The 13,422-nt window shown below is 47.8% G+C and overlaps 1 protein-coding gene across 13 annotated transcripts in view; it reads left to right on the top strand.

Moving 5' to 3' along the window:
- Window positions 1-6,294: 6,294 nt before the first annotated feature.
- WNK2 (WNK lysine deficient protein kinase 2) overlaps window positions 6,295-13,422 on the top strand; it is a 121,615-nt gene continuing 114,487 nt past the window's right edge. For 5 of the 13 annotated variants that reach the window (XM_076345894.1, XM_076345899.1, XM_076345898.1 and 2 more), the window contains exons 1-2: window positions 6,296-6,442; window positions 6,824-7,621. In XM_076345894.1, coding sequence (XP_076202009.1) covers window positions 6,851-7,621 — 771 coding nt within the window. In that variant the 5' untranslated portion in view covers window positions 6,296-6,442; window positions 6,824-6,850. Of the gene's footprint in view, window positions 6,443-6,823; window positions 7,622-13,422 lie in introns of all 13 variants that reach the window. The other 8 variants (XM_076345900.1, XM_076345901.1, XM_076345905.1 and 5 more) reach the window with 3 other exon arrangements.

The raw sequence follows: 13,422 nt of genomic DNA on the forward strand, positions 1-13,422 counted from the left end.
AAATAAAGGTTTCAAACGCGGTCTCTTTGCTGTTGTCAGGGAAGAGAAGGAACAAGAACAGAGGACTCGGTCCTGAAATCTGTGTTCTGCAGTCTTAGGTGTCTTCCTGTGTAGGCGGCTTAGAGAGTCAATGATTTTTCTGGCTTCGTCTTAGGAACTGGAAGCAGTAACCGTGCAGCTTCTTTTCACCGTGGTATTGCCCAAATTCCTTTTTGTTGTGTTGGACTGACAGATGAGAAGGAAATTTTTGACATAGCAATGTACCATACATATTTATCAAATACTGAAAATGTTAGTATATCAATGTTCTTCTGGTGTGGCATTTTACAAGGGATGAGGGTAAGAGCAAAGTTCTGTTAGGAGCCCTAAAAGCAATCCCAAGCTGGCTGTAACTCTCTGTAACACACATGTACCGGTGGCTAGTGTTCAGTGCCTGTCCAGCAGTACTTATTACAAGAAAAAAAACAGTGCAAGTAATTCTGCCCAGAAGGACGATGCAGCTTAAATTGACTTTTTCAGATATTGACAGGGGAGGTAGCAGAGAGAAGAGCGAGATTATACTAAGCAACTACATATGACTGTATGGGACGACACCCATAGTGCACATGGCTGCCTCTCTTGTATGGTCCACACTCCGTGTCCACGCATTGTTTCCATTGATGGACCTCTCTTATCCAGATCGCATTGCGTATTTTCTAATGATCCCCTAGCATTCCCGCAGACCAGTCAGGATTGAAAGGCCAAGACGTCGTGTACCTCAGTCACCTTGGGCATGTGGAAAGCTCCTGGTTCCTGCGACTCCTTAAACGGGCTTGGAGCTCCGTGAGCCTGTGTGGTGACACCTCTCGGGAAGTCAATGGTGTATGCTACTTACTTACAAGTACTTAAAAATGAAGTGCCAGTGTGCTAAATAGGAGACTTCTCATGAAGAGGGTGGAGGATGAAGGCTGCTTGGAGCATAGGTGTTGACTCTTCAGGTGTTTCCTTTTCATCCGTGTGTGACGCACACGGTCTCTATGTTACTTACTTATATGGTTTACCTTTGCGTATATTGTTTTTAGTTCAAGTTAATGCCATAGTAGGCGTACTTCTGACTTTTGACTGTTGATCATAGCGGTGTGTTCAGAGTCACTGGAACCAGGCAGACGAATGGACGCGTTCCTCAAACCACAGCGCTGGTTCTTACTCTTGTTTGTAAAATGAACCTAGTCACTTGAATGCCCGCTGCACGAAGGGAGGTTTTTGTGTTAAGGTTATATGCTCCCATCACTTCTTCAATTCCTAAGAAAAACAGGATCAAAGAGCTAAGTACAACAAGCAGCGTTGCGTAGAGACGAGATCAGCAGATGTTCTTATTAAACTTAGAACAACTTACGCCCCATCTTTCATGTTAGGAGGAATAATGGCATTGTCATTATGTCTTAAATCTGCCTATTTTGCAACACAATGTGTTGGATGGGCTCTTTGATAACATACAGCTTCATGCTAAAAAAAAAAAGTAAAGGCTATTTACTTGCTCAGCATAAACACTAACATTTTGGAAAGTCCTAACTGTGCCATGAAGTGCCACATTTGACTCATTGATTTGGTCTATTTTGCTCTGTTCCTTATTTTGCTCTAATCCTTGCTTTGCTCTATCCATCTATTTTATTTTCTTTATAAAGGTACTGCAGGGATCGTAGCAGAAAATGGCACGAGAAGAGGGAGAGAGGTTTCAAAAAATACCAATGTGCTGTTTGAACTCTTGCAATCCTCGTGGCCGCACAAAAGCATTGGGAAATGAATTGCGTAGTTCATTTGAGTTTATTGCAGGCTCAAAGCCATCATTTCCTGGCAAATAAAAGCAGATAAATAATTAAATACAAACTTTTGAACTACGCAGTAATTCTACAACGACTATTAATCATCGGTCAGATTTGGGGTGGGAAAGGTGGTAGCCTGCCTGTCTAAAAAATAAACCTCACCTTCATGAACGGGCGTGGAGAGATGATGCTCCGTGTAAATCATATAGAAGCGCAAAATAACTGTGCGCTGCCACTTTGCTGACTCGGCTGCCCTTCAGGGGGGCCCGAACACAGCTCCCCGGGGCAGAGCCGTTTCTTAGGCGGGGGCGCAGGGAACACACCTCACTAAATCCATAGAGCAATGAAGATACTGTCCGTTAACTTCTTTGCAGCACCGTTGAGTTTGTTTATTTTAAGGAACTTGAGAGGTAATGTCATGGCATATCGTTATGGGCTGTATAAGCTGCTATTAAAATCTGTAGGAATTAAAAACACAGAACAATTTTTGAGTTTAAGATTGTCGTGCATGTTAGAACGACGTATTGTACCAGTGTCATCCCTGAGGGAAAACAAAGGTAAATGGAGTTTATCCCCTCCTGAGGTGGGTGATGCACATCTTGCCCAGCGCTTGCTGCCTGGCTCGCTGTACCTGCTGGGTGAGTTTGCCAGCAGCATCCGTCATTTTGACATACAGAGAGTCTTTTTTAAGCATTTGTGTTAAGTTTGTATTAACTGGATGACTTGAACTATTGTATCTATAAACAAATAGTTAGAACAGAATACAGATGACCTAACTGAGAATATATTGTGAAACTGGGTTTTTAAATTCTTCTTCTTCTTCTTTTAAAGAAAACACAATTCTTATATAACCCTGCATTAGGGCCAGCGGCACACGTGCAGCGGTAAGAGCACACCCTGGGTGCAACTGAAAGTAGCTCTCAATAGGTATTTGACCTGTTTTTAATCCAGTTATAAATGATATAAAAATCAATTTAATAGAAAACTGGAGGCCAATATAGATGTTTCCACAGTCCCCTGCAAACATTTATTTTAAACAAATAAAAAATATCTCAGTATCTGAGAACCTGAAAGTCAAGCTGTTAACGTGGAGAACTGGACTTAACTTCCTCACTCAAAATTAACAAATACGGGAAGAAAATAATGGCTGTTATTAGGCGAAAATGGTTATTTTCCTCCCTTTTAAAAATAACACTAGCTATTAACTCAGACAAGCTGTCCTGCTCTGTGTTGGTTAGTGGCCGACTGTTCCTGCCATCAGTCAGCGGAGCGGTGAGGGGAGTCACAGACAGACCGGTGTTAATCTGCTTGTCAGGTGGAAATACCCATCTGTGCTCCGGGGGCGATGTGTGGCTCATCCAGCTTCTTGCACGGAGAGAGAATTTCATCCACGGGGATGAGCAGTTTGGCTTTCATACGTACAAAGAACGGTTCTCCAAGTCAAGGGCTTGATTAAGGTGGCTCTGTCTGAGGTAGCACCTTCACTACCTTTTTGTTGAAACGTGATATAATTTACAATGCCACCTGCATACCAGCGTGCTCTCGGGGGTGAATCTACTTCAGGCTTGCTCTGGTGATGCTCTAAGGATCAGGAAAACTGGAACCGTTTACCTTTTCCTATGCCCTTTGGTAATAAAGCATACCCTTGTCTGTCTGGCTGTCTGCTGGCTCGCACAGAGCTGAACTCAGGACAGCAGAAGAACCAATAAAGTGTTTCTGTTCTGGGTAAATTGAGGCAGGTAGAGGAAACTCAATAAAATAGCTTATGGAAACGTAGCTTGTGGGGCTCTGTTCACATCAGCTGAGGAGTCTTTGCCTAGATGGTAGAAGTGAAGAGTGTGTCAGTCTCTACCTTTAGGTTTCCTTAAAGTCCACCCTGCGTAGTTGTCAAGCTCTCCTTGCCAAGCAGGGGTGCAGACTGGAACGGCAGGCTGCCTGTGGGACTGCTCAAACAGAGAACATTAGAGAACTGAGGGCCGAATGTCTCTCCAGCTGCCGTGTCCATTGTGGTCACTGACGCCTGGGAAGGCCTGGACAGGCGGCTCCTGAAGGCTGAAGAACGGTTCTCTGTCCGTAGGGAGCATCATTCTGCTGGGAAAGGCCATCGTTAGCTGCTGTAGAGCACTGGATCATACTACGCACCGGTTCCAGAGCTGCTTACGCTGCAACACGTCGCTCTGTACGCGTAATACAGCCAGAGCGCTGTACTGGTCCCCGGTCCTCTTGTCGCCGCCCATTGCCGCAGGCTGTCAGTCTGCTCTCCAAGGTTACTCACTTGAGGATGTTGAGCAAATGTATAGCAGCATGGAAAATGTCAAACAGTAGGAGTGCGAAGAAGCTTTTTCCTTCTGTTTAAGTACTATTAAAAATCATCCACGTAAACAGATTCAGAGCACTTGATAGCAAGTCTGTGACGTGCAAATTATGTTAGTTCTTCGGTAGTCAAACGGACACGGGAAGAGCACTAGGCACCCATGTCCAGACATAGGACAGCACAACAAACACCAGAGGAAACTCAGCCGTGAGAAAGAGGATGTGAGGACGGGTCTTGCTTTGCTTGCCCGGCACCGAGGACTGGTCGGGAGTCACCGGTGCAGCTCAGCAGTGCCTGTGTGTCCTCCTGGGGCTGGTTTGTGACGCTGTCCTCACCTGGGAATGTGCAGAAACTTGCCTTCCTCCAAGAAGGCCTGGCAACGAAAGGCAAACGGGAGAATCAAGTCTCTTTTTTTCCCCCATATTTTTTCTTGATTGTGGGTTTCGGGTTTTGGAATTTGGTCGGCTCTAGAATATTCGCCATTTTCTTCTGCCCACCTGCTGAGTGAAAAGTTGCCTGCTGCTTTTAGTCGTCTCATTAGCCTGAATCTTGTCCTTTTTTCTACATGGTGGTGGGAATTTCTCTAGCTGGGAAGAGAGTTCTAGGTCAAGTTTATGTAATAACTAGGGGAAGGTGCCAGAGCCCTTAACCTTCCCTGCTTTTCTCTTGGTAAGTTCATACTGCTTTCTGTGTATTAAACCTCTGTCTGGGGAGTAAGAAGAGCCCGGCATACAGAACTAACGGTAGGTAATTCTGTATTTCTATACATCATGCAAACCCGTGTTTTATGCCACAATTGCAAGTCCTAGAAATATCGTATATATTTGAACGCTTCGAAAAACAAACCACTGAAAGATTGAATGTGTCCATAATGCTGAATTATTAGTCATCAAGCGTGTTTTTTAAAATTAAAACACCAGAGATTCTATTTAAAATAACCACCTGTTTTCTTATTTTAAAAGTTTTTTTTTAATCACCCTTAACTAAAAATGAATTAATTAAAAGAAAAACTAATTATGGTTGCCTGGCAGTCAACTTCCTTTCCTTCAGAAATCTCAGGGAATAATTACTTCGTAATTTTTTTCTTTTTTATTTAGTTAAATTTTAATTACTAAAAGATACGGTATGTTTGTATGAACCTAATGCTTAAGAAAGCAAGCTTGGCAGTAGCGGAGACCAGGGCCCTTTCACGAATTTACAGCGCAGAAACGTCACAGCCGTGGACGGGCGCAGCCTTCAGCAAAGCAAGCGTCCCGTCTCTCCAGCCTAACCCAAGGGGAGGCACAGCCTGGCCTTCAGACGCGGGTTCCCCTCGCTCTAGTCCGATGCCAAGTGTCAGCCACAATGATCCGTGAGGTCAACCTTCACAGAACGATTCACGAACCGCCAGGAACGTAGGAAAAAAGAACCCCAAACAAAGAGCGAGCCGGACACACGTGGCAGGCAGCGCGTTCAAACCCACAGCACCGAAATGCAGGGGGCCGTGCGCCAGTTATTCCCTCTTCACGTCTTACGTTTGGAGGATTCTGAAAAACGAGGAGTAGGAGAGCGTTCGGCTGCTTCGACGTAACCTGCCTTTTAGTGGCACCCAGGAATAACCGCCTGTTGGGCGCGGTCACCTCCTCGCCGTTCGCGGACGGAGAGAGCAGCGGGAGCCGCGGGCGGTGCCCGCGCCCCGCAGCCCCTCGGCCTCGCGGGACGATGCTCCTCGCAGGAGCGGCGCGGGGCCGGGCGGGGGCACCTGCCCGCGGGAGGCGGGCGCCGCCCCCGGGGCCTCTCCCGCCGCTCCCGGCCCCGGCCCCCGCCCGCGCCGCGGGGCGAGGCGAGGCGAGGCGAGGCGAGGCGGCGGCGGGGCCCGGGGACCCTCCCATTGTCTCCGGCGGCGGCGGGGGGCCGCCCTCCGCAGCCTCATTGGCGGCCGCCGAGCGCCGGTGCCTTAAATGGGGCGCTCGCCGGGGAGCGCTTCCCATTGACAAAAGCGCCGCGGCGGCGGCGGCGGGGCGGGGGCGGAGGAGCGGGGCCGGGCCGGGGAGGGCGGGGGGCGGCGGCGGCCGTCGCCCCTGGGGGAGCGGCGGAGGCTGCCACGGGGCTCGCCGCGGGCAGGGGCGCACCGCCCGGCGCGGGGAGGCCGGCACTGCGGGCGGGGGCGTGCTGCAGCGCGCAGGGGCGGGCCGCGGAGCTCCGCCGCCGGCAGCCGGCTCCCCGGCACCCTCTCCGCGGCGCGCACACCCAGACAGGCGCACAGGCGGCGGTACCCGCCCCTTCTCCCCGCCGCCCTTCTCATCCCCGTCCATGGCGCTGAGGACGGCAGCCCCCCGCTCCGCACGTAAGTAAGCGGCTCCGCCGCGCCTTTGTGCGCGGCCCTGCCCGCCCCCGCCGCGGGTGAGGCGGCCCCGCCGCGCACCTGAGCCCGGGGCGCCCCGCGGGACTGCCCGGCCCCGCGGCCGCCGCGCTGCGCGGCTGCCCGGGCGGGGAGGGAGGGGGGCGGGCAGGGCGGCCGCGGCTCGGCCCGGGGAGCCCGGCTCGCCGCAGCCCTCCCGTTTGGAAGCCCCGGCGTGGCTCTGCCCGGGGTAGCGCCGCGCCGGGGCGAGCCCCGGGGCCGGGGGCGCCCGCGGATGGGGGGGGAGCGGTGTCCGGCGGCCGGGGCTGAGCCCGGGCCGCGGCCGCCGGTGCGTCAGGGCGCTGCGCTCTGCCTTGCCCCTCGCAGGTGGCGGTGGGGCGGCTCGGCGCGGGCATGGACCACGGTGACTTCCCCGGCCCGCGGGCGGCGGCGGCGGGCGCTGAAACCTCAGGCCTAATGGAAACTGGGGGCGATGCCAGATCGGCACCTCGGCGGGGAGGCAGAGGAGGAGGCGGCGGCCGTGGCGGGTTTCCAGCGACTGCCGAGCCCGGCGCTCCCCCGGCTGCGGAGACGAGCATGAATATTGATGGGCCCGTCGGTGGCAGGAGGAACGGGGCGGCCGCGGACGCTGCTGCAATGCCGGGAGCACCTGCCCCGCCGCTCCGCGCCCCCTGCTCCAGGGATCCCAAAATGGTCCATCAGCGGTTCCTGCGGAGGAGCGTGGTGGACTCGGACCAGGAGGAACCTGCCTTTGACCTTCCCGAGTCAGAGCATCAGAGGAAAATTATCCTGCTCCCGAAAACCAGGAGGATAATTGCGGAGAGGGCGAAGGCAGGGCACGGGGCCGGGGAGAAGGTGTGCCTGGAGGCCGAGCCTGCTGGGGAGCTGAAGGCAGCGCCAGCCCCTGGCAGTGTCGTAGCGGCTGAAGAGCAGAAGGAAGCCGGCAAAGATGCAGAGCGGAAAGAGGCGTCGGATGCTTCCAAAGATCAGAGCAAGGCTAAGAAAGAGGAGCCTGAGGAGGAGGCTGATATGAAAGCGGTTGCCACCTCCCTGGATGGCAGGTTCCTAAAGTTTGATATTGAACTCGGGAGGGGATCCTTCAAAACGGTCTATAAGGGTCTGGACACGGAGACGTGGGTGGAAGTTGCATGGTGTGAACTTCAGGTAAGCCGAGCTGATCCTCCTGTGGGTTTTTTTCTGCTTTGTAAGCCTAGGAGCTAAGGGCAACATGCCGGTGTCATCTACAGAAGCTCAGCTTTGAGCAGCCTTTATAGTCACCATTGCTTAGTATCCAGTGTCTAACTATAGCGCAATATTCTCATTGGCTCTCAATCTACCACCTTATGTACACTCCTCCCAGGCTTAACCCTCTCAGCCCTGGGATCTGACTGCTGACACTGATGATGTTGACATAGGACCTGTCATATTGCATAAAAGGGTCAGGAGTCGCTCCCTCCGAATGCGCAAAGCATGCTGAAAAGAGCGAAACGGAGCTCTTCTCTTCCCCCTCCCCCCCCCCCCCAGCCGCTTCAGAACGCGGCAGCTTGATTTAGCAGGAGTGGAGCAGCAGGTCTCTATTAAAAAGACACTGAGCATAAATGAAGTTGGAGAGCATTTGCAGGAGCGAACTTTCCTTTTTCTACAAATGCATTATGCTTTTATAAAGACTGAAGATCTGCTGCCCCCTTACTTGCCCTTTCCCCTGCTCTGAAATTGTGACTGTCGCCAGCTTCTTGTGAGCCAAACCTCTGAAAGCACCTGAGAGTGCTTGCCGCCTTAGGCATCATGAACTAGTGCTTCAGCTAGGTCAAAGACCTGCCTATCCAAATACCTTTTAAAAGGAAGATTTTAAATAAAAGGTCTGATTTGGGTTCTAGATCTCTAGAGAAGTCATCCGGTAATATCTAAAGAGAGCGAAGGTTTAGATACTGTCTTATGCTGGTTTGGGATGTAGCTGTTACCCTTTTCCTAGTGATTTTTGTATTCTCACTTCTGTAAAAATGACAGTAGTATATGCTTAATGTCTTTTCTTTGTGAAGCTTTTAGCGTCTGTTACTTACCTCATTTCTGTTAGCTTCCATTTGCATGAGACCTATCTAAGAAAAACCTCAGACAGATTTTTATTTTTTTTCCTGAGCTATTACTGAGTCTGAGTTACTCTGCAATTTTGGTGGGGACTACAAGATTTAACTCAAGTTATAATTTGGGGTCCTTAAACTCCCACTGGTTGACTGAGCTTTATGGCCTACCAGAGTATTTGAGAATAGCGTGTCAATAATGTGATGTGATAAGCCTGAGCTCTTGATTGTTTGTTTGTTTATTTTTTAATGTTGGCCCAATCTGTTTGTAAATCACTCCCGGCTTCCTGGGATAGGCGGGGATGGATGTACAGCCACATCTTTATTCCCTAATGATTTCATTACACAACATAATCATAATTTACTGCAGCGCTACTTAATACGAAGTATGGGGAGCACTTCTCAGTCTTTGTAATCACGTGTTCCCATGGCTTTAATTAGACAGAAATGCAAAATACAAAGCCATGGCAGTTGGGCAAGGTGAGGACCTGAAGGGCTGGTGGTAAGGGGTTTAACCCCTCCTGCCCCCCAGCCTGGAGGGGGTCCTGGAGGGCTCCTAGGGAAAGGGGGGGAGGCTGTGGGATTGCCAAGGGGGTTTACAGGGGAACTGAGTGAGGCCGGTGCTGCTGGGAGGAGAGCCTTGCGGGCAGGCCTGGTCTTTGTCTGGCTTCGGCTTGAAAGCGAATCCCAAGTGTTGTAAGGCTTTTACTTCGGTAGCCTGAAATTCATTTAGGATGACGATTCGGAGGGAAGGTTTGTCCGTAGGAAAAGGCCGATGTTGTTCAGCTGTCGGTCTGACCAGCGCAGGCCAGTTCTGTCACTGCAGAGCGATTGCACAGATCAGGAATTCATCTTGTTGCCAAATTTTTCAGTATGCTCTAGCAGGGGAACTGAAATAGATGTATTTTCAACATACTTTCTGTGACAGAATAGCTTTAATGACAAAAGACTGCCAAATGTGGTAGAGAACGCTGCATTGAAATTCCAGTGTTTGGGTCATTTACATCTAAGAAAGAGACTGGGAAGGGAAAATTGCGGTATGAAGCTTACCTGGTGATTGGTTTTCTTGTTCCTAGTTACGCTTGTTTATGAATTCTTGAACTGACTGTACACGAAGAAATAATCTGTAATAATTCCTGAATTCCCACTAGTTTCCATTATATGTGCTTCAACTGAAATCAGATCTTACTACTAAATATTTTCAATTTAATACGGAATTTGTTTTAGGCCTCTAACTGTAGAAAGAAAACTCTTTATGCAACTGCTTTAGAGAAGTTGGTGTGGATCCAGAGAAGTAGGGAGGGCTGCTGGTTCTCCTTAAACACTGCTGTCCGTTTGCGGTGCAGATGTGGAGGTGATGCCAGAGGCCAGGTAATGTGAGATGGTATGTGAATTTTGAAAGCCAGTACTTTGGTCTGGATTGAGGAAGTCTAACTGAATGACAAAAGTCTTTAAGCACCACGGGATTAAAGCCTGTGCTTCTAGGATGAGTTTGCATGAAGGAAGCCATCAGGAGAAGGTGTGAATAGCTGTGTGTTGTCTTGGGCTTTTTGACTTGTAGAGTACTCTCTTAATTCAGCTAGGGAGTCATACTGGGAAAACATTCAGAGGGTGCTGTCAAGTAATCACTTCATTCACAGCATTTTGAAATTTTTTATGTAAGCTGTGCCAGTTAGATATGCCCCCGTTTGTCTCTTTCTCTGTAGAAATTTCTAAGTTCAGCTATACGTAGCAGAAGACTGAGTGGAAGCCATCGCCATGCTGTTGAAGACAATGAGTTCCTCTGCAGTCCCACACCGTCAAATCCCATCCCAGAGCCTTTTTGTGGAAAAATTGCAACAAATTGTACTTTGTCTTTCTTCTGGAGATGCACTTGGGCTTGTTACTTTTAGAGCTGGAGAGTTAAAAAATAACAGTATTGAGGTTCCATGCAGGCATTAATCCTCTGTCCTCGCTCAGCATTTTTTCAGCCCAGTTGTACTGTTGCCTCTGTGTGTCTCTCTTTTTTTGACCGTCTGTACAAAGACCTTGCGAACCATTCTTGTTCAGTGGTTTTATTTCATTGCAAAGGTGGCTTTAGGGTTCAGAACCAAAATCAAGGCTTGGATTAGGGTGGGATCCAAATGCTAACCAAACTAGATCTGGGGTCTAGACCTGTCTGAAGACGTGAAAGCTGTACTCAGATTCTAGCTAGAAAGGAAGTTTATTGTTCCTTCCTGAAACTGAAGTATTGGAGCAGGATTAGTGTGCCCTTGCAGTTTGGAAGGGTTTGCATTCTAACGGTTTTCAACAGCTATAATTAATTTTAATTGTTGGCATACAATTGCTGTGTGGTGAGGCTTCAGCGTAACAGTATTTCAGTGTTGCACTCCTAAGTAAAATGTTAGGTCATGAATAAGAAATATAGATTGGCAAAAGCCTACTGCTGGCAAGCCCAATAATCTTTTGAGTTAGATGGATGGTTTCAAAATTCCCATCCTATTTCCCTTTGGGAACATGTAGGGAAGCTGCAGAAGAGTCAAACCTGGTACTATCTCAAATGCAAAGACCTGATTGTACCTCATGGTTCTCGCTTGGACTGTGAATACTGAGCTTCTGTTTGATTGTATTTAATTTTAGTTTTCTTCATTGAAAATGTGGAAAGGAGGGACTGTCTCGTCCTGCTGTTGCTGTACCCGTGGTGGGGAGGTGAGCAATGCCTGTTGGTGAACACCGCAGGGAAGCCAGGCTTTTTCCACTGGTTGCCCGAGACTTGTTCTCCACTCTGCATACCGGCGCTTAGATGGACGCTGGTGTCTTCAGGACGCTTGGCCTCCAGGTGCTCCGCGTGAGAATGCGTGGGAGTGCTTGATGCTCCCTGGGACAGAGCTCAGCTCAACAGAGGTGTCTGGGGAGCTGTGTAAGAGTGGAGGATGGGAGAATTGACCTCTGCCTTCCCCGCCCATATAGCTGAAGTTGGAAATCAAGGGTAATAGAATACCTCTGATGGCATTTTCCAAATGGCCACCAAACCAAGGGGTCTGTAATGGTAAAAGAACCACAAATAGACATGCTGCTCTGAGGTGGCAATTTCTTGCCCCCTGCACCTCTTCTGCCAAGCTTCTGGTAGTACAGTTCTGTAGGGAAAGACTTAATTATCTTTGCAAGACAAGTGTTTTACTCCTTAGTTTTATAGCACTCTTTTGTTTTTATGTCACTGCCAGTCTTCTCAAGCTGCCTGAACCAAAGAAAAAAATGTGAAAATGCGCTGTATGTCTTAAGTCACTCAGATATTCAGGAGTTTCATGTTTTTGGAGGGTACAGATCTTAACTGAAAATTAAGTTCTAAATGTTGATGCATTTCTGAACATTTCTTTCATTTGATTCATATGCAGTATTAATATGGGAACGGATAATGTATTTTCTTGATCTCAGTTTTTATTCCTTAAATGAGAAGCTCATCCAGATTGGCCCATAGCTGACTGATTTTAATATGGCATGAATATTCTAGAAGTACAAGATGAGATTAGACTTTGTTTTAATGCAAGGTGAATAAAAAGGGCATTTAAAATCATTAATGCTCTGTGAACTTTTGATATTTTGATATTGCTGTGTGCTCATATTGAGTTAACTCTGAGACTAATTTTATCTGCTTTGAGTTAATTCTTGAGATAGTGACTTCTGTTTAAATTTAAACAATTGTTTTAGCTCTGCTTTACGGTATCAATATGAAAATATGAAATTTTTGTTTCTAAGGCTGATAATCTTTCCTTGAAGCAAAATTTCTAGTTTGAGCAGAGGAAGGGAGGAAAAGTATGCAGTTTATTTCTAAGTGTGTTACCTTATGCATGAGAGAAGGCTATGATGCCTATGTAACTATTTTCTTAAATTTTTAAGCGGTGTTTTCCATTGTATGTCCACTTAGAAGATCTGTGATAGTTGTTTAAAGCGATACCAAAGGTCCATGGCTCAGTTGTTTTTTGTAAGCAGATAACGTTTGCATGGTTAAAAGTGGGAGCCTGTAAAATAGACAATGTTAAAGCAAGTTCACTTTGCTCTAGCTGGGCAAGTCACTTCTGGCAAAATTAAATTATGTGGAGTTAAATTCTGTGGGAGGAGGAGGCTGTCCTACGCCCCCATATCAAGAATCCAAGGGATTTCTTTCTGAAAAAGGTAATATCTTCAGGATTTTCACTGGTGTGGTAGTTTGGCTTTTGTTAGTGTCTTTGGCTAACAGCATTCATCTGATGTTGAAATAGTAGCTGGTTACTATCTATGCTGTTAATTTATTGGCTGGGCAAACTTTGTAGTGTAAATGAACAGAATAATTTAGAAAATGTGTTTGGGAGAAGAAAGGAGGGAGACTGTATCTGAAAGCATGAATCTGATATTGCTGTGTGCTCATATTAAGTTAACTCTGAGACTAATTTTGTCTGCTTTGAGTTAATTCTTGAGATAGTGACTTCTGTTTAAATTTAAACAATTGGTTTAGCTCTGCTTTACGGTATCAATATGAAAACATGTGCCTGTATCACTGGTGTTTGTTAGTATAGCTCTTGCCCTGACATGGAGAAGCAGGGTAGGGATATGGTAGTGAACTATTAATAGACTGCTTCTCAAATTCAGTAAATGAAATAGAGCTGGGTCAGACTTCAGATTCTGCTTCTGAATCAAGCAAGACTCCTTTCTTTTGCTTTTGAGTACATTTTGCCTAAAGGTTGGTTGTATGCTCTTTTAATCCTGGTTAAACCCTTCACGCTGAACATGTGGGGTCCAGTTGCAGTAAGAGGGAATGACTTAAAATAAAACCAGAACTTGGTGTAAAGGATAGTTCTGGTCCCTTTGGTCATCTCTTGTCCACAGTTGACAGGGAAAAAAGTTGTTGCAAGCTGTCATCTTAGTAATGTT

The sequence above is a fragment of the Aptenodytes patagonicus genome, chromosome 8, assembly GCF_965638725.1.
Source record: "Aptenodytes patagonicus chromosome 8, bAptPat1.pri.cur, whole genome shotgun sequence".
Taxonomy (NCBI): Eukaryota; Metazoa; Chordata; class Aves; order Sphenisciformes; family Spheniscidae; genus Aptenodytes; species Aptenodytes patagonicus.